At 42.9% G+C, this 27,288-nt stretch overlaps 1 protein-coding gene across 1 annotated transcript in view; it reads right to left on the bottom strand.

The window, feature by feature from the left end:
* The window catches only part of chm (CHM Rab escort protein), an 85,494-nt gene that overhangs the window by 43,539 nt on the left and 14,667 nt on the right, over positions 1–27,288 (bottom strand). Inside the window, exons 2-7 of the mRNA XM_033030398.1 lie at positions 22,229–22,295; positions 20,054–20,126; positions 15,221–15,342; positions 8,535–8,979; positions 6,446–6,562; positions 2,817–2,937 (exon numbers count right to left, since the gene is read on the bottom strand). Of these exons, the coding sequence (XP_032886289.1) occupies positions 2,817–2,937; positions 6,446–6,562; positions 8,535–8,979; positions 15,221–15,342; positions 20,054–20,126; positions 22,229–22,295 (945 nt within the window). The remainder of the gene's footprint in view (positions 1–2,816; positions 2,938–6,445; positions 6,563–8,534; positions 8,980–15,220; positions 15,343–20,053; positions 20,127–22,228; positions 22,296–27,288) is intronic.

The raw sequence follows: 27,288 nt of genomic DNA, 5'->3' as shown, positions 1-27,288 counted from the left end.
CAACTGAATTGAGCATTGACATTTGCTATGGTGGGATTTGACTTTACATCTTGGCCTTGTTAATCCAGGCCTTGGGATTCCCAGTCTGCTGAGTTAGCCTCCGCCACACTTGGAATTGGAGTAAAACTAAACAAGCCTGACGAGGGGCTGAGACTCTCGTGACGCTCCCGTCGGAGTGGCCCAGCCCGAGGGTGGAACGGCACTCCCGTCGGAGTGGCCCAGCCCGAGGGTGGAACGGCACTCCCGTCGGAGTGGCCCAGCCCGAGGGTGGAACGGCACTCCCGTCGGAGTGGCCCAGCTCAAGGGAGGAACGGCACTCCCGTCGGAGTGGCCCAGCTCGAGGGAGGAGCGGCACTCACGTGAGGGCGATCCGGCTCGGGGCTGGAACGGTGCTCCGGTGGCTGGGACGGCTTTCTGGCGGCGGCGACCTGAGTCCTGGGTTCATCCGCGGGCCAGCGGCTGCGTCCGCTGGACTGGAGGGCGGCAGCTTCGACCACCCCGGGCCGCGGTGTTTGAACCGGCCCGTTCGCGGGGTTCGGTGAGCCGCGGGACTGTTTGTGCCATCGCCCGGTGGGGTATCGCCTCAGCGCAGAGGGAGAAGAGGAGGGAAGAGACAGTAACCCTAAGATTTTTGCCTCCACCACAGTGAGGAGGTGCTTGAGGGATGCACTGTGGTGGATGTTAATTTGTGTTTATTGTTGTTTTTTATTGTATGTATGACTGCAGGCACGAAATTTCGTTCAGACCATAAGGTCTGAATGACAATAAAGGTATTCAATTCAATTCAATTCAATTAGGGACCGTGTCTAAATGTTTAGAAGTAAACATAATTTTACTTTTAATATATCCTATTCACCAGACAAGCTGGATAAGATATTGCAGAAGTATATTGGAAAATGCAATGAAACTTCAAAATGAATGGTGGGAGTCACGAGGAAATGCAAAAAATGGGAAAGCAGAGAGCCACACCGATGTGGAAAGCACTATCGGTTCAAGTGGTTTACTTCAACCTTTTTGCGCTGGTTTGGTTTAATGGCAAACTCGTTGCTATTTGAATAATTATGAAAAAGGTGTTCATTTTGGAAGCGTGCCATGAGCCAGAAGGTTTTGGAACTGGCTCACCCAGAAAATATGGTTCTTTCCTTGCTTCTTCCAGCAGTCTATAGTTAACGTAGCACAAGCACATCTAACATGAATTGTAGGACTGAAGTATAAAAGGACATAAAATGTGGAAAATAGTTAGCAGGTCAGGCAGCACCTATGGGCTGAAAAAAAGTTGATGTTTCAGGTCAATTACCTTACATTACAACTTTGAAGTTGTAATTGACCCAAAACATTGATATACCATATACGCTGTCTGATGTGCTGAATATTTCCAACTGTATATTTCTAACATCTGACATTTATTCCCCCTTCAATTACATAAAATTCAGAGTTGAAATAATATTGAGAGAAATATTACATCACCTGGTGCATATTATTACTATCAGCATATTATTACTCATGTTATTATATATAATAATATGCACTATTGAATGTTAATCAGAAAGACACTGTGAACTCAAGGCTAAAAAACCCCATGATATTTGAGAATAAAACACAAAACAAATGAAATCACGTGAAAAATAAGGTATCATGTGGAGTAAGCTCGTGATACACAGCCTTTTTGATGCAAGCGCAGTATTTAAATTCAAATAGATTTAAATACAAATAGAAAATCCTCATAGTTCAAGAAGTTGTTGACACCACCAATTCCAAATGAACTCGAAATGTTCTTGTTGCTCAGGAATCCAAGCTGTAATGCTTCAGCTTCCAGCAGTTACACTGAGATAGCTGGATTCCAGGCATTCAGTCTCTACCTACCACAGGTTTTGCATCTCCATTCACAATAACAACGGAGGCAAGGTTCAGGTCATTCGATATCACAATTCAAAATTATTTTGAATTACTTTTAAACATTTAATAATGTCACTGACATTTATTGTTTTGATAGCTTGTTCTGCCCGCATATGTGGGTAAATCAGCCATCAAGGTCCTCAATGATAACCCAGCTTCGGGAACCTGGCTGATGTATTGGCAATGGGCAAAGGCCCACTAAAATATCACAGCCAACCAAAGACATCCATGTTGAGAACTCACAAGTTAGGAAGGTACTGCAGATAAGTATGGATGAAAGCAATCATTGTCAGCAGCTGCTACTGACCACAATCGACTAGATTCAGCTTACAGACTATTCGTTATGTATCACAGAAGTACAGGTCGTGCAGCTATAACACAATAGATGAGTTCTCAAGAAACTATAGAAATCACATTATAGTTATAATTGTGCCAAATGGGAAAAAAGGGGGTTAGGGGCTCGCCTGTGTCAGACTCATAATGAAGGAGAGTTATTTTTCCAAAAATAAAGTTTTTGTTAATAACTGCAACTTTATTTTTTGATACCGAAAGCTGAAAACACCAAAGCCTGCATGTTATATTGTTTAATAGAGTAATATTTCACAAAAGCAAAAGAAAGCAATTGAGTGTCAATTCCACTGGCCTCTAGTAAAAGTAGCAGCTATGCTCGACAACAGTGCACAATTACTGCAGGGAGGCAACATGGAAACTTTTCCCAATAAGGCTTTTTCTGCACCCCAATTTCCATAACTTAAGTGGTTCTCTAGTTCCTGACTGAAATCATATTGTGATCAATCCCGTTATATCCAATTTGCATGGTGGAAACACACGTTATAGCCAAACTTCCTGAATCTACAATGGGATGGAACTACAATGGGACGGAAGTCTAAACACAGAATGACTTTGGGCATTCAAAGTACCTTGGTATTCATCTGGATGTTCTTCATATTCCAAACAGAAAGTAAGAAATTTCATTAACATTCGTTTCTCTATCATAGAGAGACGTTTGCTGGCAAAGACATCTGCTCTCGAACAGGGTACCTGAAAGAGAGAGAACATTCTGAAATAATCTTGCCTTCATAAGGAACCCAGGCTGTGGTATATTTGATAAAAAACAAAAAGTCAAACATCTGCACAAACTACAGGAAAAAAAAAATTTAGCCAACCTAAAAAGAATTGGGTATACATACATGCTTTTGCAAAAGCAGGTATACTTTTATGGATTTGTAGATGCTGGTTTAATACTGATGATTGACACAAAATGTTGGAGTAACTCAGCGGGACAGGCAGCATCTCTAGTCGGAACCCTTCTTCAGACTGAAAGATAGAGGTTGGGGGGAGAGAGGTGGAGTGGGGATGGAGGCGAGAAAAGGCCAGAACAAATCAGGGCCGGCAACAGATGATCTGAGAAAGGATGGAATCCATAATGGCCCATTGTAGCTGGGGAAGCTGTGCTAATGAGTGGGATACAAGGATGTGAACAGTGGAAATAGTAGGATAATTAGGGTGGGGATACTGGGACTGGGGTGGGGACCCTTTTGGATACTGTTTAAGGGGATGACCGTTCAGGGCAGAGTAACAGCAGCTAGGTCTGTGGCACTTGGCTGGCTCTCTGAGCCACAGCAGGGTATGGTGTAGTCAGATAGAGCGATCGTGATAGGAGACTTGATCGTTAGGGACAGACAGAAAATAGCTGCAGAACATTCCCAAGGTGGAGGAGGATGCAGCCAGAAATGGTTGTGCACATCGGCATAAATGACATAAGCAGGCAAAGGGATGAGATCCTGCAGAGTGAATATAGGGAGTTAGACAAAAGGTTAATCTCTGAATAATAACCAGCAGGACATGCTAGTGGGGCTAGCAATAGGATGATAGGGCTCATGAATGCGTGGTGACAAGGTGGTGCATGCGACATGGATTCAGATTGAAATCTCTTCTGAGGCAGGGGTGACCTGTACAAGAGGGTTGGGTTGCTCCCAAGCTAGAGATGCACCAATATCCTTGCAGGGAGGTTTGCTGGTGTTACTCAGGAGGGTTTAAACTAGAATGGCAGAGGTGCGGGAACCAGAGCAGGTCAGCAAATGGAAGGGCTGATGAGAAAGTGGAGGTTATGACAAGCAAGTCTCCAAGGACAGACAAGCAGGGAGAGGTTCGTGAATATGGGGATAATCAAAGGCTGAAGTGTGTTTACTTCAGGAAATGGAGTATTGCGAGTAAAGCTGATGAACTTCGAGCCTGGAACAGTGCTTAGAACTATGATATTGATGCCATAACAGAAACTTGGTTGCGAGAGGGTCACGACTGGCAACTCAATGCGCTTGGGTTTTGATGTTTCAGATGAGATAAAGAGGGGAGTAAGAGAGGTGAAGAAGTTGCTTTCTTAATCAGGGAGAACATCATGGGAGTACTCAAGAATGAACACAATGGAGGCTCTACGCCCGAGGCATCATTGATTAGGAATATGAAAGGAACGATTACTGTAATGGCATTATATAGAAGGCCACCCAACAGACAGCTGGACATAGAAGATCACATATGTGGACATATGATGGAAGAACCACAGGGTTGTCGTGGGTGACTTTAACTTCCCCAATACTGACTGGGACTTACTCTGAGCAAGAGGATTAGATGGGGCAGAATGTGTTGGGTGTGTCCAAGAAGAGCCTGACCAGGTGACTAGTGATGGAGTGGAAGAGGATTTTGAAGATTGTGATCACAACTCCATAAATTTTAAAATAGACAGTTGGACACAAAATGCTGGAGTAACTCAGTGGGTCATCTCAGGAGAAAGGGTGCTTCCACCTTCCCCAAGAAACACAGATTATTTTCTCTGGAATTTCAAAAGTTGAGGGGAGACTTGATATAAGTATATAAAACGAGGCATAGATAGGGTAGGCAGTCAAAACCTTTTTTCCCCAGGGTGGAAATGTCCAACACCAGAGGGCATAGCTGCAAGGTGAGAGGATGGAAAGTTTAACGAAGATATGTGGGGAGGGGGGTGGGAGCTAGGAACGTATTGCCAGAGGTGATGGTGGAGGCCAATAGTGGCATTTGGATAGATACAAAGAGTAGGGAATAGAGGGATATGATCATGTACAGGCAGATGAGATCAGTTTGACAGCATGATGTTCCACAGAAACATTGTGGGAGGAAGAGCCCATTCCCGTGCTATACTGTTATATGTTCTATGCTGTGAAAAGATGTTACAGGCATGACAGAACAGTGAGACTTTTTGGATTTAAAAAAAAATCAATTTCGTCCTTCATCTCCTCATTTTACAAAAGAAAATTGCTCGATAACTGAATGCTCACCAGCATAACGAGGCCAGTGTAAAGATGCTTGAGAATGCAATAATGCCGCTAAGCCATAATTATGGTTTACAGATTTAACTCTGGCACATGGTTATGGCACATCTTAAAGCAGAGATAGATTCTTGATTAGTACTGGTGTGAGAGGTTTTGTGGAGGCAGGAGAATGGGATTAGGAGGGAGAGATAGATCAGCCATGATTCAATGGCAGAGCTGACTTGATGGGCCAAATGGCCTAATTTTTCTCCTATCACATGACCTTATGACCATACATATACTGGCTCTGGAAGGTTTGGATTAAAAGGAAAGGTTGGATCGATTCCCTCCACCCCCTCTCACAAGAAGCACAGGAGGCTGTGGTGACCTTAGAGCTATGCAAAATGATGTGGGGCACAGATAAGGTGAATAGCCAGTATTTTCACCCAAAAGCCGGGGAGACTAAAACTAGAAGGCATAGATTTTAAAGGCAGGAGGGGAAAGATCCTATACATCAGGAGGTGCAACTCCAGAGCCAATAAAATCATGGGAGACCCCTTCCAGCCCTGCAACGGACTGTTCCAGCTGCTACGGTCAGGCAAACGCCTCCGTTGCCATGCTGTGAGAACGGAGAGGTTGAGAAGGAGTTTCTTCCCAGAGGCCATTAGGACTGTAAACTCCTATCTCACCAGGGACTAACGTTTACTGTACCACTCTACTGCTTTTTTTAAAAGTGTTTTTTTCCATTTTTCCTTCCGCCCACAATATTTAATATGTAAAATAATATGTGATTCTGTTCCATTCTGTTTGTACTTTGTTTGGTTGTTTGTTTGTCTTTTTGCACAAAGTCCGCGAGCGTTGCCACTTTGCATTTCACTGCACATCTCGTATGTGTATTTGACGAATAAACTTGACTTGACTTGATATAAATGGGAACCACGGGGTAACTCCCTCTCCCCCTCCCACCGAGGGGGTGGTGTGCATATGGAGCAAACTGCCAGAGGAAGTAGTGATGGGTACATTTAAAAAGATACTTCAACAAAAATCATCCTTAAAATTGTAAGCATCTATTTGTGTATGTTTTTTTCACAATTTCTTTTCCACAATTTGCTGCTTAATAGATTTGGAACTTGGTGCACAATTGGATAATGGTTTGAAGCTGTGTGTTCAACATTTACCAACCTGGTTTCAAATTTTAATTATTTCCATAATTCATTTGCTAATGGTCTTAATTCCAAGCAGTAACTGATGAGAAATGAAAATACCTGTTGAACTTTTCCTTCTTGAACAGCAAGTATCCTATTGATATTTTTGAATTCCGCATATCGACTGACATTGGATTTGATCAGAAGATCAACTAGGGAACCACGGGCATACAAAAACTGGAAGAACAAAATATTTCAGTTATACTTCAGCAATATATCTTAAAAACCCAGATTTTTACGATAACTAATGGTCTCAGGTACCATTTTTCATAAGTTATTAAATTTATGCTTGGACCCATTAACCTTAGAAAAGTTATGATTTAAAGCGCTTTCTCACGGGGCGACTTGACGCAAGATGTAACCAGAGTGAAGTGGTCGTGGTCTAGCACGATATCACACGATATAACGGGGGGTAGATAAAGAGTTCCCACGGGTACTCGGCATTTCTGTTATTTGTGCGAGTGACTTGTCCGTCTCCCGAGCTTTCCCGTTAAATCTTGAATGAACATTGTGAATCCCCATTCATAAAACAGAAGGTAATTGCGCGGGAAGGTTAATAATTGACAATCTGCTGCTGCCTGCCCGCTGAGTTAAAAAGTTCCCACGGTCACGATATACAGTGTATCGTGAGTCTTGCGTGGGAACTTTTTAACTCAGCGGGCAGGCAGCAGCAGATTGTCGCTCCCTTCAGTTTCACCCCACCTACACCCCTCTGCTTCCCGGCCATGTGTGTGACCCCTTCCCTCCCCTCTTCAGCTCCCCGCCCATTGCACCGGCGCGGGGGCTTTGCACTGTCTTCACGTCGGCGATGCCAGCAGGTCAGTGCCAGTCACCGGAGACGTCAGGACCAATGGGACACCGACCCCCAGGCCCACTGCAAGCACTGAGATCCCAGAGACCCACAGCCAGCAGCAGCGCAGCCCCGTTCCAACTCCAGAGGAACACGCTCCCCGTAGGGACAGAAGCTGATGGTGTGCAAGGTACGTCTTGTTCTTGGGGTTGCGGATGAGGGGGCGCATCTCGGGCTGTGACGTCTCCGGCCACCTGTACAGGAGCTAAGACTGGGAACTGTGGGGTTGTTTGCAGTTGCAGAGGGAGGGGGCAAGGGCGGCACAGTTCAGTCTCAGCTCCAGTCCAGGGGGGTGGCCGGAGACGTTAGGACCAACGGGACACCGACTGCAAGCACGGAGATCCCAGAGACTCACAGCCAGCAGCAACTCTAGCCCAGCCCCGCTCCAACTTCAGAGGAACCCGGGTTGCGGATGAGGGGGGCGCGGATTCCTCTGGAGTTGGAGGGACAGGGAGACACAGCGGCTTTTGAGAATGGTGGGCAATCACTTCCAAAGTTCTGCCCACACAGTCAGTACACCTCTCCTACACTTGTCTCCCGCACCAAGTTCATCTCGCAGAGAATGATCCCAGCCTAACAGCATGTTCATTCCAGATTACTCACCTTCTGTCCCCTCTGTCCAGCTTCCGGGTTCACCGTTCGCAGGAGTCCCCACGGTACACGCAAGAGTTATTACGGATATCGCACTGGCCACTACGTGCATATAATGTTGCAATCTTCAACCACAAGTGTACAAGTCACTCTTGGAGAAATTCAAACTTGCTTGAATTTTCTCCCGAGTCACCAAGTTACACGAGTACCTGCCGTTAGCGCCAACGGTGGTCCACGGTGGTCCACGAATGCCGTACGGTTATCGCACGGGGTTCCCACGATGTTAAACTCTGGTTAACTCTTGCGTCAAATCGCCCCGTGAGAAAGCCCTATTACAATATTCCAACCCATAGAGTGTTGGTTTCTTTACTGGCAAGCAGTATTGCCTTGAACCTGCAGGAGCACTTCGGTCTAATTTCCTTGGCTGCTCATAATTCTATAGCATGGTGAAAAGTTGAAGCAGATGAATGTTACGGCAGTGAATAAATATTTCTCCAGGTTAGTTGTGCATCATTTCTCAGCATGGAACCATCTCTGTTCAGTTCTACGTGCAGGGAAATGAAATCAATGAAGACAGTCCATGTATACAATTTAAAGACATTTTTGGATGTAAATCACAGTAAACCATATTCAAGTCCTACTTAATTTCCTTGTTCAAGTTTATATAAACATCTTAAAGTCTTAGTGAAGTGTTAAGAAAGTCATTACCTTTGAAGTCAAATCAATGTTAAATTTCCGTCCATTCTTAATAATTTGTGAGTAAGTCATTTTTTTGGTTTGCTTTGTAACTTCTTGAGAAGAAACATCAGGAGCTTGTTCTATATTGTTGGTTTTAATTTTGCTTGAATCTGCATCAGCAGCAATCAATTCTTTGGCTACACTTGTTTCACTGGTGGTGGGTGAAGGTACATCTGTAGATGAGGGTATGTCTTCTGGTTGAATTATTTCAGTTGAAACATCCTTTGTTGAAAGTAAAGAATCTGGGTCCTTGATATTTTCTGGATTTTCTTCCTCGTCATTCATAACTTTAGATGTCTGATCTTTCTCATCTTGACTAGTCAATGCTCCATTCGCTATCGCACTGTCAGAATCTACATTTGATTGTTTATTTTCAAGTGCTCCTTCTTCTACAACATCTTCCTCTGTAATTGTGCTGTTAGTTAAGACAAAATAATCACCAGTCAGAAACACCACATAAAGCATAACAAGGTGAATGCCTTCCTCATCTTCAGTCATCTTCCAATCATCAGAATCCCATTACATCACCATGACAAGGGGAAAACAAATCACTGTATCTTGAGCTTAATCGTACAAATTTAATTTGAAGGTTGCTCAGCGAAAGAAAACTAGTTAAAGAATTAACAATTTGCTTGTAACATAGTCAACTGAATAGCAGGCCAAATGGAAGATAAATGAATTCAATTCAGTCTTTATAGGTAATAATCAAATTACTTAAGGACAAATAATTGTACATATGGCCTGCTGGAACAGAGATTTAAATCACTACAACGTTAAACTGCTTCAAAAATGATCAGACATTTTGGCCACCAGGTTAAGAATGGGGCACTTTGCTCAAAAAAAATGGCCTCATGTTTGCAGTGGGATACTATTTCCTATGCAGTCTCCGGTACCTTTTGCAACACACTAGTAGCCAGGTTTAGTAGTTAACCCATGGTGGGAATGTTGTCCATTTAAGGTGAATCAGAATGCCCATAGAATCACAGTATTTGGCTTGTGCCCACCACCAGCTCTACACCAGATCAATCTTGCTAGTCTTGCACCCACCACACTTCCGTAGATCTGCAAGTTATTTTCTTTCAGATACTTCTTCTTTTGAATGTTACAATTGAATCTGCTTCCATTTTTACTAGCAGTGGTCATTCAGCACAGAGTTGAAAGTTGTACTGTGGATACCAAGATAGAGTTAATTTGGCAGGGCTTTGGGAAGATTCTCATTGCTGCTGTTAGCAATCTTTGAGAGCAAAGATTTGAGAGTCCATGGAAATTGAAAAGAGAATAAAGTTTCATCTTATCAAACCATGCACTCAAACTCATTACTCACCTCACCCTCATCATACATTGTCAAGCACGGTCCCTAATTAAAGTTTTTTTTTCCAGGACTCCACGTTACCAGTACTATTTCAACAATACACCTCATCTTATCGTTCCCCAGCCTTGCACTGCCCACTTCTATCTGCTTCCCAAAAATTCACAAACAGGACAGTCTTGGCAGACCCATTGTTTCTGTCAGCGCCGGCTCCATAGAATTCATTTCCAAATACCTTGATTACATCCCATCCCCCCCCACCCCATGTCCAGTCCCATCCGACGTACACCAAAGCCACCTCATGCCCTTCAGCTGTTCAATATTTTCAATTTCTAGGCCTCTACTGCCTCATCTTTACCATGTATGTCCAGTCCCTTTGCACCTCCATCCCCCACCAGGAAAGTCTCAAGACCCTCCGTTTTTTCCCCCCTTGAACAGAGACTAAACCAATTTCCCTCTACTAACACTCTCCTCTGTCTGGTGGAACTTGTCCTCACACTCAACAATTTTTTTGACTGCGCTCACTTCAAGTTAAAGTTGTAGCCTTGGGCACTCGCATGGGCACCAACTATGACGGCCACTGCGTTGGTTATGTCGAACAGACCTTTTTCCACACATTTACCGTCATCATCCCCCAGCTCATGTTCCGTTACATTGATTGCATTGTGGCTGCGAACTGCACCCGTGCAGAACTTTATCTGACAATATGCCCATCAAACCTCTCCCGCCCATCACTTGTATCTACCCATCACTTGTCATGGCTTTGTCCTGCTCTCTCTCCTACAGCTTTCCTCTCTCTCCCCACCCCAAATCAGTCTGAAGTGTTCTGACCCAAAACGTTACCTATGTGCTTCAGAGATGCTGTCTGACCCGCAGTTACTATTGTCAGATAAAGTTCTGCATGGGTGCAGTTCGCTCCAGCACTGTGTTTCTTAATCCATCATTCCATTTATCCCACTACATTCATATTCAGTCCATGGTTATTCCACAATCATCCAAGAGGCCACAATAACTATTTCCACTCATTCATCTCTTGCAAGGACTACAAGAACAGGTATGTGACAGCCAGACCCAAAGTCAGCAAAGCAGGCTGACCTCTTTGGAGAATGCTGGATCTGATGAGTCCTGCAAGAGAGGCAGATGCTCCAGAAGTCAGCCAGCCAAAATCTGTCAGGTATGATTTCAGAACTATCTTATTCACCATTAAAGGTCTCTTCAATTAAGGATCTACACCCATAAAAAAAAAAAATCAATTTCCAAACACTATTAATGGATCCTCCCAGATTAACAATCCATCAGTTGGCACAGTAACCAAGTGCAATAACCTACAGCACATATTGATAAATTGCACGTGGATAAACCAATGCCCAGAATGCAAGACTTATGCATTGTAATAAATCCCTTTGAGTACAGGCAGTTCTACAAAAACAATGCTCCCAAGAAACCTCGAGTTATAGAAAAGCGCATTCAAAAAACAATTGTCAATGGGGAAATAGGAGTTAGGGACAAGAGTGTTTCAGACTCACAATAACAATGTGATTTTTCTCCCCACAGGATTTTTAATAGCTACCACGTTATTACTGTTACTGCAAGCTAGAAATTCTGACTGAATGTTACATTGTTTAATATAACATGCAGTACAGGGACAGGCCCTTCAGCCCACAATTATGCAGAATACACTACCATGCTAAACTAATCTCATCTGTCCTCACATGATCCACACCCCTCTATATCTATGTGCCTATCAAAAACCTCATAAATGCTTCTATTGTATTTTTCACCACCACCACTATTGGCAACGCATTATAGAACCACCACCCTGTGTAAAAAAAAACTCGCCCAGTACAGATTATAGTTGCAAAGGTTTCAGCAGAAGTCATTGTCAATGTCGAAGGCCATCTGAAGTATTACTGACAATGATGTCTGATTACTGCATATCACATTAAGGGCTGCAATTGTACTCCTAGAATTTTCATTTGAACGCTTCTTAACATGTACAGCATCCAAAATAAACATGTTTCAAACAGGCACCAGGGTATATGTACTTTGATTCCATTGCCATACAAGCACTGAATAGGTACAAAAGCCAAATTGGATAATAGTTGTGCCATCTGGCATCACCAGAGTGCAGCTAACAGTGCTGGAAACCAACACTTCTTTTCTCCATTGTTACATTAGGAACTCCTGCAATTGCTGTTTCTCAATCACTGTCCTCACTCACTTGCACAAGCCCACTTCCCCAGAATTAGCCATACTAGTTTGTAACGAAGTATGCACCCGAGCCATCAAGGGCATAAATTTATTCTGCACAACCCAAATGACCTTAAAATCTCAACGGAGCCAACCTTTCAACACCCAGGCTGTAGCCAGAAGGAAAACAGAACTTTAGTGTAAATTACATTTGTATACAATGTGCTGCCAATAGTTATACTAAAACTAATGTACACATCTCTATACTTAAAAAAGTGTGTGTGTGTATGTGTGTGTGTGTGTGTGTGTGTGTGTGTGTGTGTGTGTGTGTGTGCAACGACACGGTAATGGTAAAATTTTTACATATTCCGGTAGACATTTTTCCCCTGGAGTCCAAAATCGCCTTATTTTAAAATGTCATGCCTTATTTCTCGAGTTATTAATGAAAATGTTCAGAAATCTGACAAAACTTTGAATTTAAAAACAACTGTCTTTCGCTGATGACGTCACAATGGGTCTGCGTTCCTTCTTCCTCACGCTGCGAGTGACGTCAACCCTCCTCCACCTCTCCTTCCTCTCCCCCCCCCCGTTATTCAAAAGACGCAGCCGGAGATGAAATCGGGCAATCGACTGAAGACCAATGATCATGGCTGAAGACTGCGGTGGGCCAACTCGCAGTCCTTTGGTCGATGCTCACTCGTTCGCCCCCGGGGTCCTCATGTTGGTGCATGATACAATACAATACAATACAATTTATTGTCATTTGAGCCCCAGTGAGACTCAAACAAAATTTTGTTTCCACAGCCATACAAACAAAAACAATGTCCTACAGACATACACACAATTAAGTTCACACAAACATCCATCACAGTGAACCCACTGTGATGGAAGGCAAAAGTCTTTTCTCTCCCCTGCTCTCCATGTCTCTCCCGATGTCCAAGCCCCAGGCGGGTGATGATAAGTCCCACGGCCATTTTAGGCCGTGCCGGGCGATTTACGGCCCCGCTCCCGGTCTAGAAGTCTCGAAGTTGGAGCCCCCGGCGGGCGCTGTAATGTCCCACGGCCACGAAGCCGTGCCGGGTGATGTACTTCCCCGCTCCGGGTCGTTCCAAACCCCGCGACACGGGCTGGAGAAGTCGCGTTGCGGGAGCTCCGGGAAGCGGTCTCTCTCTCCCCCCGGACCCACGAGCTCCCGATGTCCCAGTCCACCGGAACTGCGGCTGCGTTGCTGGAGCCTCCCAGCCCCAGGAGTCGAGTCGCAGCAGCGAGTCACCACCGCTCCCCACGTTCCGAGGCCGGCCAGCCCCACGATGGTGAGTAGTCCGCAGCGCAGTCTCCCGAGCCCCTGGGTCGTTCAGGTTGGAGGCCGCTCCACGGTGCTAGGCCCCAACGACAACGGAGACCCGACAGGGAAAAGGTCGGGTCTCCCGGACAGGGAAGAGATTTTAAACGGTTTCCCCCCCCCCCCCCCCCCCCCGCCCCCCACATATACACATTTAAAAACCAGTATTTAAAAAACACCAAACACTACATTTAACTAGACAAAAAATAAAAAAAGACAGACAGGCTGTAGGAGCCGCTGCAACGAGTCGCGCCGCCACCAGGAATGGTGGGGAGGTTGCTGCCGCTCTCTGCCTGTCGCTGCCTTCTCGCTGCCCTCTGCTTCTGCCCGCTGCCTCTACCCACTGCGCCGCCTCTGCCCCTGCCCCTGCCCTCTGCTCCTCTGTCCCCTGCCCCCTTTTCTGCCCTCTGCCTGCCTCTGCCCTCGATCTTTCTACCCCCCTCCCTCTCCAGCCGCGCCTGTGAGTTCGGGGCCATGCGTGAGTGGGTAGGGCGGGGGATGGGGTAAAAGGAGCGAATGAATAATTTTAATATAATATCAATGGGGGTGGTTAGTGTGTGTGTGTGACGGTGCAGGCCACCCACCCCCCGCAACCGTGAGTTGAGGGGACGGGACCCAACGGGTCTCACTTGGTCTAGTACCACTTAAATATCCGACAGCCTTTTCAAAAAAATCAAATCAAAACCATGTCAATGTGAAAATACAGAAGTTCAAGGAAGATGTAATGGTAGTGTGCAACATTTATAAGGGGAAGGGTCTAAATCCTGTCAGACATTTATACCCGAAGCCATAAAATGAAAACAAAAATCAGAGGATAGTTGAAAAAATGTGAACTGGTGACAGTGCTTGAAAATGGGGTGGAGGCAGAGCACATGAAGCATTTTATTAGGCACCTGGAGGTAGGTTGTAGCACATCAAGTCTGTAAGGCCATATCCAAGAACAGGACAGCGGGATCGGTTTGCTAGTTTGGTTATGGTGCGTGTCAGCTCCTACCTCAACAAGAACCTGGACCTACTACAATTGCTTCAGAGGATGCGATCACACTGGCTCTCCATTGGACCACTTGTACAATAAATACATACGTCAGGCGATTGTTCATAGAATACAGCTCAGCATTCAACAATCATCCCCTCCAAACTGATTACCAAGCAGGGAACGGAGTCTCTGCACATCCCTTTGCTACTGGATCGTTGACTTCCTCATCAACAGACCACAATTAGTACTAATTGGCAACAGCCCTTCCTCCTCGATAACCATCTGCACAGGAGAACCTCAAGACTGCGTGCTCAGCCCCCTCCTCTATCCACTCTATACTCATGAATGTGTAGCCGGACACAGTTCCAACTCCAATCTTCAAATTCATGAACAACACCACCTTTGTTGGATGAATTACAGATGATGATGAGTCAGAGTATAGGAGGGAGATTGATTGACTGACCAAATGGTTAACTACCATAACAACCACATTAATCTCAATGTCAGTAAAACCAAGGAACCAACTGTTGTCATTGGAAGAAGGTGGTCTTCATTGATGGGATGGTGGTGGAGTCAAAACTTCAAATTCCTAGGTGTGAATATCTCTGAAGATCTGTCCTGGACCCAACACATTGATGCAATCATAAAGAATGCCTATAAGACGATTGAGGAGCATGTCGCCATATCACTTCTGTATGTTTGTATAGAGGACTGAAGAATAACGCTAAAAAAAAGCCAAACGCCAAAACAAATTCTAGCTTATTATTTGTTTTATATGAATAAGTACAAAAAACAATGCTGACATGAAATTCAATGAAAAATCTTCTCAAAAGACACACCTTGCAAAGCAGAAGACTTCCACATTCTCAATGGTCTTTTCTATTTGGTCAAGTTGAATGGCATCTTCTCCTTCCAGGATCTTGTCTTTCCAGTTAACTCCTGCATTGCTGGTGGATTGTCCCTGACAAATAATAAAAATCATGTGAAAGGAATTTAAGCATTGACAAATACATGACAAGTTAAAATAGGTAGCTTGCCAAAGGTGGAAGAAGTTAAAGTACAAAGTTATTTTTACATCAAAATATAATTAATATTAATACATACTTATCTGTAGATAAATCTGCATGACTAAAAATTGGGCAATGCGTTTCTGAACCGGGTAGGAGGTGGATAAAGATATGAAGGAGGCATAACCCTTTCAATTTCTTTCTCTTTTTTTTTTCTCTCTCCTATTCATTTTCTTTTTGCTTAGTGCACATCACCTTCTTCTTTTCTTTTTCGAGCTATATAATATTCTCTCTATATTTCTTGCTTTTCTTATCTTTTTTTTCTACTATTAAATTTAAAATAAGAAGTTGTACATGAAATGGAATATGTTATTCATGTAGTATATTATTGCTCATCACTTCTAATAAAAATATTTTTTTTTTAAATAAAAATTGGCGATTTTGATGAACTTTGCATTTCAATTCACTGAACTTGCCAAAATTGCCATTTTCAACTTAAAATTCCTGTCAGGTTTCTTATAGAAGTTGTTCTCTAATCAGAGTTCCCATCAGGTTCCTATCAAATCTTTACCTCCCTCAACGTAAACCATGTGATCTAGTTCCTGATTCCCCTAGATTGGAAAATAGACTGTGCATTTACTCCATCTATTCCCCTCGTGATTTTGTACACCTCTAAAAGATCACCCCTCAGCCTCCTGCGTTCCACAGAGAGGAACTTGCCCAACCTCTCCCTATAACTCAGTTGTATGGAATATCCTCACATATCCTTTCCACACTCTTTCCAGCTTAATGGTATCTTTCCTATTACAGGGTGACCAATGTTTTGTACAACTGCCACATAATGTCCCAACTTCTATACTCAATGCCCTGACGGATGAAGACCAAACACCTTCTTCGCCATCTTGTTGAGGGAACTACGTACTAATACTTTAGATTGTGGGCAATAACAAAGCATCTAATTGGAACAGAGTTAACATTGCTCCAAATTAATTTTATGCACGGGGATAAAAACAGAAGAATAATGAACAAAAATGAAGGAAATTAGTGAAACACAGAGTGTCCCTTGTAGCATTACAAACAGAAATCTTACGAAGCAAAGGATATGCAATAAGTTAAAATTAGAAGAGGAAGTGCATGCTGCTGAATGTAGTTTGGCTCAAAATTCCCATTAAATGGAGTTAAGAAAAAATGAGGATCTAAAAGGCCTTGTAACCAATGGCTTAAAAACAGATATAAAGTAATTTCAGTTTAGAAATGGCACTGTAAAATCTAACCTTCTGTATTATGGGCTTCAAAATTTTAAACTAAGAAATTTGCCTAGCTCTGAAAGAGGTTAAAGGGCATAGCATGAAAAGGCAAAACTTCCAACAATTTCCTGATTGTACTCTGGCAAGAGAGTCAGAGTCCAACACAGAACGAACCTGTAGTGATTACTGAGGAATACATTCAGAGAACCTTGGCAGGGCATTCTCTTCCTTGTGATCTCAATGGAGGAGAACAGCTATTAGGAATAAAGTTTGGAAGTATTTGTAAATTATTTAAAGCAATTCAAACAATTGAAATTAAGCACTTGCTTTTAAAATTATTTTTTCACTTCAAATCATATACAGGTGCACAACCTTTTATCCGAAAGCCTTGGGACCAGACACTTTTCGTAATTCAGAATTTGTCGGTCTTCGGAATGGAAATTTTTTAGCGTAGATTTTAATGGCTGGCTCAGTGGTAGAGTGCTCGGCTCATATCCGCAAGGTCGCGAGTTTGCGCCTTGATCCTGGCAGTTACTCGATCGCGTGTTTGAGTCTTCAATGTCGTTTTTTCTTGCAGAATAAATGTTTGTATGAAATACAGTGTAGGAGAAGTGTACTGACTGTGTGGGCAGAACTTTGGAAGTGATTGCCCACCAGTCTAAAAAGCCGCTGTGTCTCCCTGTCCCTGGGATAGCAGGGGGCGATCAAACAGCACAATACCCCCCTCCCCCTCCAACTCCAGAGGAATCCGCTCCCCGATGGGCCGCTACCAAAGATCATAGAGGAGCTCCTCTATGATCTTTGGCCGCTACAGCGACAAGTGGCAGTTCGCCCACAGCCCGAGCTGCGCCCCCCCCCATCCGCCACCCCAAGAACAAGACGTACCTTGCACACCATCAGCTTCTGCCCCTACGTGTTCCTCTGGAGTTGGAGCGGGGCTGGGCTGGAGTTGCTGCTGGCTGTGGGTCTCTGGGATCTCCGTGCTTGCAGTGGGCCTGGGGGTCGGTGGGCGGTGGTGGGAGCTGTGGACCTACGGACCTACCTCCGTGGAGCTAGCCAGCTTCGGAGCGTGGAGAGTTGCGGGGGCGAGCTGCTGCGACCCGACTCCGGTGGATGGTGACACCGGGAGCTCGCGGGTCTCCGGTGGGAGACTGCTTTGCGGGGCACTGGCAGCGGCGACTTCTCCCGCCCGAATTACGGGGTTGAGAGCAAACATCATAGAGGTTGAGAGTGACCTGGAGGGGGGCCTTACAACGCCCGGCGCGGCTGTAAATTGCCGCGGACTTGCTAGCGCCCGCCGGGGGCTCCAACATCAAGACCGGGGCAGGGCCCTACATCTCCCGGCATGGCTTTGAGTGGCCGCTCCCCGATGGGCCCCTACGACGCCCCGAGCTGCGCCCCATCATCCGCAACCTAGGTTCCTCTGTAGTTGGAGTGGGGCTGGGCTGGGCTGCTGTTGGCTGTGGGTCTCTGGGATCTCCGTGCTTGCGGTGGGCCTGGTGGTCGGTGTCCAATTGGTCCTGGCACGGTCCTGCTGCAATCGCCGACGTGAAGACAGTGCAAAGCCCCCGCGCCGGTGCAATGGGCGGGGAGCTGGAGAGGGGAGGGAAGGGGTCACACACATGGCCGGGAAGCAGAGGGGTGTAGGTGGGGTGATACTGAAGCGAGCGACAATCTGCTGCTGCCTGCCCCGCTGAGTTAAAAAATTCCCACGCAACACTCACGAAACACTGTATATCGTGAGTCTACCGTGGGAACTTTTTAATTCAGCGGGCAGGCAGCAGCATATTGTCAATTATTAACCCTCCCGCGCAATATACCCTCATCTTCTCTTTTATGAATGGGGATTTAGTTCCCCTTTCTTCGAGGACCGACCGGAGGTTCCGCTGTCACCTCTGCGGGCCACCCTCGGTGAACGTTTTCAAGGACCTTTCTTCAAGGACCGAAAAAATGGCCGCTATTCGGAGGTTTTCGTTATTTGGATCTTCGGATAAAAGGTTGTGCACCTGTATTGGAATCTTTTTTTCCCCAATGTTGAAATGTTTTAATATACTCGGTAAAGAAACCGAGCATAGCATAACCCACTGTCTGCTTTTTCAGCGCATCATTGTACAATCACAATTTCCCATGTGACAGGGTTTGCAACCAGAAAGCACTTCTGTGCAACTGCTTCTCAACCATCTTTGGAGCAGGCACTTTGAAATTTCTATCCTTATTAGTAATTAGTAATCCTTATTTGCTGCTGTTTCTCCTCATTTGCTGCAGAGTTGAAACCAAGAATCTCCACAAGGATAATAACAAGATTAGCTCTGTGGTAATGTCCATTTTCTTCCTCCTTTAGCATGATAAAAGAGGTACCAAAGTTTCTAGGGATCTTTATGGACATAAAAATTACAAGGGCAAAGTGAAACATATGAATTTTATCCCTACTTTCACTAAGCTACAGTGAATCATGCACATCTGCCTGCAGAAATGTTCCATCTAGCTCCAAAGTTCATAGCTGAACCATGAAACAGTGCCACTGGGCTACATGACAACCTACTAGCAAGTTCAAGAGGAGCAATTGAATTTATGACTAACCAGGATTTAAAAGCATATTCTGCAGAGAAGAGGAAATAGATAAGCAAAGTGGAAAAGAAAAATGCGATTTTTAAAATTCAAATTTCAATAAAAGCACCTCAGATAACTGCTATTCTCTAGCAGTGCAAATTAAAAAAAATCAACTGACAACCATTTCAAATGCATAGACAACAGGTCATCAAATTTAAACTGTGCATAAAGTATATCGATACCTAGAGCCCAACATTCTAGCTCAAGTAAAATAATTTAAAAAATATACTAGGATACTATTTTGGCCCGCAGTGTGCCAAGTTTTGCCAAATGGCGTGACTGGCGTCACCATGAATCAGCCTTTTAAATAGCATGTTTGAATATTATGTATACTGTGAAATGACCAGTGCAGTGCAGGTGACCTCTAGATATTCATAATGTGCTAGACCATCATTCCTTGGGTTTTGTGCCAGTTTAACATAATGCCCTGATTTCTATAGAGTTTGTCTTCATAAGCCATGCTTTAAAATTACTTAGAATAATCTTTTCATGTTAATCTATTTTTTTTTTTAAATAGCTTATAAATTCCCCTGAATATCAAAAACATAATTAGTAAAGTTATGTTTATGTCTGAAAAAGCTCTGCTGTTGGCTTTACCAGTTCTCATTACTATTTTGGAGGTTGCACGCCACACTTTACTATCCAAAGGCCAACTGCTGTCGAGGCCTCGCTATTGCACTCCAGTTTATTGAACACCATCTAAGGGAAAGCAGACAGCTCGTGGTGATTCTAGTCAGCTGCCCTGGTCAAGCATGATCAAGCCCACGAAAAACCCATTCTCATGCAAACTGCTAAAAAAAAAACTCACTCTGCATTCTTCAATCCAGGATAGCAATCCAGAAAAGCTAAAACTGGCCCAGTCTCCTCCATAATAGTTATTTCTGCATGGGATTGAGAAAAGTTTATTAATCATGAGGTAGAAGATACGACTTCTGACATATTGGTAAAATCATCTTGATTTTTTTATTTGTTCATATTGTTTAAACACTGCTGACAAAACTGACATTTATGCAAACTGCCCAAAAGATCTTTTCAGAGACCAATCACGTCATCCACATTCGAATCACATGTTATGGTAAATGATGGTTTGTACTAAAGAACTTGCTTATCTAACTTATTTCCACCACAAGCAGATCACAACCTAGTCTTGATGAATAAAATGTATAGTAAGAGAAGAATATTTGGAAACAGTATATACAATGTAGAATAGTTATGGACCAACGAAGAGATAGAGATTTCAACATTAGTGAACCAGATTTCACAAAAGCGACTTTCATGATCACCCCCACTGATGCTAGCGTTTTAATTCCAAAATTGATGACTTGAAATTAAATTCCACTGCTGTTGTATATGAACTTCTATCAATACGCCAGCCCTCTGGAGACTAATTTCGCAAGCCGACTATTATGGAGACCAAACTATAGTTGTTACCAGTACATTCAAAAATGGTAGGGCCCTGCTTGCTTCTAACAGGATGGAGGGACAGTACTAAGAACCACTGGCTTAAAACCAAACTGAAGCAGTGGCACTATCGAGTAATATATAGGATTTTAAGTGACCACAAACACAAACTTGTTGTGCTGCACACACAGGACTATGTCGTTGTTTTTATAAACCGTTAATTGCACAAAGTAACCCGTCACTAATGTTTTGATGGAGCCAAAATTAAAAATTTAAATATTGCTAATTTCAAAATGAAAAATAAAACCTCTGCTCCTCTAGCATGTCAGGCTGGTGAGCTTTCCATAACCGGTCATTAAAACTGTGTTTTTCTGATTTATCATTATTAAAGTGTAAACTTGCAGCAGCATCTTGCAACCATATGTGCAGCTAAATAAAGCCAGCAAGTTGCTGTTCAGGTTGCTTCTCCAAAAGCAGCTTACTAACAGCATCTTATTAAGTCTTGGTATTGGAATGGATAGTGTGTGAAGCTAATATATTATGATTTTTAATAAAACCTTGCCAGAAAATATGAATGTTTGTCCATTTACTTGTTGATTTTTTATGTTGGATAGCCAAGTATTAATTTGTGTCAAAGTATCTTTGACATTGGAAATTAAATTGTTTCAAGTGTGGACTCTCAAATACAACATATTTGTTCCCTTTTCCCATCCAGTCCTCACTCTTTATCCAATCTTCCCATTTTTGCCATTCTGTACTTGATTTCATGGTGAATTTTAATTGTTCAAGCTAATACTCCTGGTTCAGACTTTGCAATATTCTTCAATCCAATTAGCAAAAGAGAAACACCAATCACAAAAGATCCCAAATCCACCATAGAAGGCAGGATGCCAAATAAATGAATGCATGCTTATATGTTTCTGATATGAGCATATCGGTGCACACAAGTACATGGCACATCAGTATATATCAATGCATACACGTACAAGATAAACGTAATTTGTAAAGAACACTGAATTAGCAGTTTGCCAAGCTGCCGCCAGTCAGAACCAAGTATAAATACAACCCAGTAAAACTAAGGTGCAATATCCAACAGCAAGTCTGTTGGCAAATGTGGTTACCGATTTACCCAAGAGCATAGAATCTGTTCATGTGCTTGATGCTCACTACCTGTATGAAATTAATTTAAATCAATACACATTTAGCTACTTCTTGCCAATTTAAATTACATTGCCACCGTCTCTGGAGGTCATTTAGAAAAATAAGTATATAGTACATCAGAAGTTATGATTTGTGATTTCCAGCAATTTTACAATTACCCAATTTAAATTTAAATGTACTTAAAGGATTAAAAGACCTGGCCATTTGCTGAAATAAAATAAGACAATTATTTGGTAAAAAAATGTCTGCAAGTTACTTTAAAAGCAATAACAAATTGCCTTCTTTTCTTTTATATTACCTATTCTTTTGGAATAATTTTTGAGAACAAAAGATTCTAGAATCGAAAGATGGATTTTTCATCAACTAGGGACAGACTCTGATAATTGATTTGGACACATGATGAAAGATCATAATTGCTCACCTGTCAACATGAAGAACTTTCTTGCCGATTCGAGAATAGGCAGCTGCAATGATAGCCTCTTGTAGACCTGTAACAGCAACAAATTAAAAGGCATTATGTAATTGTCATACAGAGCATTGCTCAACTACTGCCCAAAGCACCAAATTCTATGAACATTTTACTGTTAAGGCAAACCTGGGGGAAAAAGAAAATCAATTTAACTTTTGTTTCTGCACTAAGGTTGAGGACTTAAATAAAATTATATTCAATTTAATTTAGACAGCAAAGTTGTGCAAAAAAGTAGCCCAGTAACTGAAGCTCAATTCTGAACTTGTGCTACAGTGTCCTGTCGACCCATCATTTATTTATTTGCCACTGTACTCCACAATTTGAGATCTGTAATAGAGAAAAAAAAATCACATATGTTTAAAGTGCACATTGTCAGATTTTAATAAAGGCCATTTTTAAACATTTTGGTTTCACCATGTAGAAATTACAGCTGTGTTTATACATAGTCCCCCCATTTCAGGGCACCATTATGTTTGGGACACATGGCTTCACAGGTGTTTGTAATTGCTCAGGTGTGTTTAAATGCCTCCTTAATGCAGGTATAAGAGAGCTCTCAGCACCTTGCCTTTCCTCCAGCCTTTCCATCACCTTTGGAAACGTTTATTGCTGTTGATCAACATGGGGACCAAAGTTGTGCCAATGAAAGTCAAAGAAGCCATTATGAGACTGAGAAACAAGAATAAAACTGTTAAAGAGACATCAGCCAAACCGTAGGCTTATAAATCAACTGTTTGGAACATCATTAAGAAGAAAGAGAGCACTGGTGAGCTTACTAATCACAAAGGGAATGGCAAGCCAAGGAAGACCTCCAAAGCTAATGACAGAAGAATTCTCTCTACAATAAAGAAAAATCCCCAAACAACCGTCTGACAGATCAGAAACACTCTTCAGGAGTCAGGTGTGAATTTGTCAATGACCATTGGTTACAGTTTGCCAAGAAGTACTTAAAAGAGCAACCACAATTCTGGAAAAAGGTCTTGTGGACAGATGAGACAAAGGTCAACTTATATCAGAGTGATGGCAAGAGCGAAGTATGGGGGAGAGACAGAACTGCCCAAGGTCCAAAGAATACCACCTCATCTGTGAAACACGGTGGTGGGGGTGTTACAGCCTGGGCATGTATAGCTGCTGAAGGTACTGGCTCACTTATCTTCATTGATGATACAACTGCTGAGGGTAGTAGCGTAATGAATTCTGAAGTGTATAGACACATCCTATTTGCTCGTTCAAACAAATGCCTCAAAACTCATTGGCCGGCAGTTCATTCTACACCAAGACAATGATCCCAAACATACTGCTAAAGCAACAAAGGAGTTTTTCCAAAGCTAAAAAATTGTCAATGCTTGAGTGGCCAAGTCAATCACCCGATCTGAACCCAACTGGGAATGCCTTTTATAGGATGAAGAGAAAACTTAAGGGGAGTAGCCCCCAAAACAAGCATAAGCTAAAGATGGCTGCAATATAGACCTGGCAGAGCATCACCAGAGAAGACACCCAGCAACTGGTGATGACAATGAATCAGACTTCAAGCAGTCATTGCATGCAAAGGATATGCAACAAAATACTAAACATGACTACTTTCATTTACATGACACTGCTGTGTCCCAAACATTATGGTGCCCTGAAATGGGGGGGGAGGAAACTATGTATAAACACTACTGTAATTTCTACATGGTGAAACCAAAATGTATAAAAATGGCCTTTATTAAAATCTGACAATGTGTATTTTAACCACATGTGGGTTTTTTTCTATTACAAATCTCAAATTGTGGAGTACAGAGGCGAATAAATAAATGATGGGTCTTTGTCCCAAACATTATGGAGGGCACTGTATCTGACTGGAGTATAAACATTCTGTAACCCCAAAGATTCTTCCAGGTCCTCTGGTTTCCTCCCATATTCCAATAAAATGTGCAAGTTGGTATGTTGTACATTTCAACAAGTGGAGATGGGTGGTAAGAGAGTCAGAATGGAATTTACAGGCATGCGAGGCAATAGAGGGAGGTAATGGCGAACAGAATCTGTGGGATGGCTCTAAAATCCATCACAGATTCAGTGGGTTGAGCACCCAGGGAACAAGTGCAAAGGAGGTGAAGGATGAAAGAGAAATGAGCAGTGCTAGAGGGACCAAGTGAATGGGGCACAGGATCAGGTGAGACTTTGAGGCAGGATCTGTAGGAGAAGGGAGAGTTGTTGGAAAGAGTTGCAGAGGAGAAGCAATGCAAAAACAAAATGCAGGCGTGTCTTTGTGTTGTGGATGCAGTAGAACTAGGTTTCAATAGTTTTGCATCATCTTGTTATTACATCAAGACTCAAGATTTCTCAAGCCTGTTGTGGTAGATGGATGCACAATAGTCACCCCACATTAAAATAATTCAGGCACAGGCAATTTCCACTGCTTGGAAAACTAATGGAAACAAGTCATCCTCGTTTGGGGGATATTGGCAGGTTAAAAGAATAGACAAGGACACGGGATAAGGAATGTAATGTAGTCAAATGCAAGATCATCCACTTTGGCAGAAATAAAATATTAGAAAAGCAAAAGATTTATTTTACAAATGGCAAGGGACCGATGTTCAATTGAACCTGTTTGCCCTTGTACATGACACAGAGTTAATGTGCCAATACAGCAAGCAATTAGAAAGGCAAATTAAACATTAGCCCCTATTGTAAGAAGATTTCAGTACGAGAGAGATGAGATGTTTCATTCTAAATCTTTCCTTTATCATGTTCTGTTCTGGTCTAACATAGCAAAGTTTCACCAGATGGCTTCCAGAGATGAATTGTTCTCAGAGGAGAGATTAAGCAGAATGGGTTTATGCTCCACAGTTCAGAACAACAAAGGGATCTAATGGAAATATGGAATATTTGCCCAAGGATTAAACAATCTGGACATCTGCCCTAGCTGGAGTATCTGGAGCCAGTGATCAAGGCCTCAAAACTAAAAGGATTGACCAGAATTGAGAAGAAATTCACTCAGAGCAGTAAATCTTTGGAATCCCCTACCCTCTACTCAAACTAACAACTCTCAGAGGACAATGTCCTTTTCAGCAGGTCATTGAATTGAGCTAGAACGTGCCTAACCGTTTCCGAAAAGAATTTAAAAAAAGTTAAAATCTGATTTGAAGGAAAACTCTTGGATATCTGCAAAGTACTAAGATATTTGATCTGTTAAAACAGCTTGCAAAGCAAAGCTTTTCACTGTCCCTCAGTATATGTGACAATAATAAATATAAACTTGGCAATTCTGCCATAGGATTTGCACTTAATGTGTTTCTTTACAGTTTCTGGAGGCTGCTGTTGGATGTTAGATTTTGTCTTCAATTACTTCTGTTGGAACAGATTTTATTTTTATTTTCTGAGGACATTAAAGGCACCATTACTTCTTTAGGTACAGATGTGTTGAATTTTACTTGCATCTGAAAGCAAAAAAGCTCCTTTAATCACTCACAATGTAGGCAGCTCTCTATCAATGTTCAACAGACTTATTTGAATAAAAACTCCAATTTTACATTCTGTATTTTTGCATGTGAAAGCCCAGCTGCAGATATTTCTACAAGATTGAAAATCATGGATTAAACACAAATCAAATAAAGGAATGATAGACAATGGGATCGAGAAGAATAGAAATATCAAGTACCATTAGCAGTATGCTGAACACATTTTAAACCCATCTTGGGTCACAAGGTCCCTTTTATCTCAGATTATAACCATGATCCAAGTGGACGACATGAATAGCTGGAGTTTATTGTGTTGTACATTTTACTGTTTATTTTAAATGGTCTTGGAATTAATAAGAGAGTTCAATAGGTCTGTTCAATTCACTATAAACAACAACATTCTGACGTTTGCAATGTTTTATTAAAAATACTGAGGGTAATGTTTGCTAATACTGACATAGATGCACCTGAGAGAATACAGTCAATCATGTCTATCAACATTAATGTATCAATTTAATCTATGGGCAATCTGCAAACTGTCTAGGCGGTACAGTGGCGCAGTGGTAGAGCTACTGTCTTACAGTACCAGAGATCCAGGTTCGATCCTGACTACGGGTGCTATAAGGAGTTTGGATCTTCTCCCTGTGAACCCAGCTTGTCTTCCCATGCTCGCCTATAAATCTCAGAGGGTAGGGTGTCAATGTTTAGAAGAGTGTTATAAATGTAAGATATCAACGTACTTGTATCGGCATGTCTATTTAAACAATCGTCTAATATATCTGGACCCATAAGAGGACATTGTTGTGTATGTTTTCACATAATGTCGGATTTGAAGGTATCTAAAAAAATTATTGGCATTCAAGTGATATTTCTCCTGTAATTCTTGAAAAGAAGAGAGTCCCCTTCTTATTGAGGTCTCCCACAATATTGATTCCCAGGTTCTTCCATTGAACAAACACCATATATCTAAAGTAGACGGTTTTTAAACGAAGGATTATTTGCAATAGGAAGGAGAGACATATTTCTAAATTTAAGACTGAATTTCAGCTGTTTCCAGATACGGATAGTACAGGTGCACAACCTTTTATCCGAAAGCATTGGGACCAGACACTTCTTGGATTTCGGAATTTTTCGGATTTCCGAATGGAAGATTTTTAGCGTAGATTAGGTAGGTAGCGCGGGCGGCTTGAAAAGTCTGGAGCGGCTGCCTCCTCCCCGGAGACCGGGGAATCATTGTAAATCATTGCTTAAATGTTAGTCAGTTAGTTTGGAGGGATTTTATGTGGTGGGGGGGGGGGGGGGGGTGAAGGGGGAAACTTTAATTCTTAGTCCCCTACCTGGTCGGAGACGCGGGGAGCGGGCAATGCCTTACCGGGTCGCCGTGCAGTAAGCTCCGGAGCGCTGTGGCCGCCTACTCCCAACATCGCGGAGCTGAGGCTGCGGGCGTCCGGCCGCGGGCCGCGCTGGATTTGGAGCTCCGCGCAGCCAGGGGTAGAGTTGCCGGGGTCGGAGCTACAACCGGCGCCGCCCGCGGTCGGACGCCCGCAGCCCCAGCTCCGCGATGTTGGGAGT

This window comes from Amblyraja radiata, chromosome 12 (genome assembly GCF_010909765.2).
Source record: "Amblyraja radiata isolate CabotCenter1 chromosome 12, sAmbRad1.1.pri, whole genome shotgun sequence".
NCBI classification, from domain to species: domain Eukaryota; kingdom Metazoa; phylum Chordata; class Chondrichthyes; order Rajiformes; family Rajidae; genus Amblyraja; species Amblyraja radiata.
This window is presented reverse-complemented; position numbering and strand designations above follow the sequence as displayed.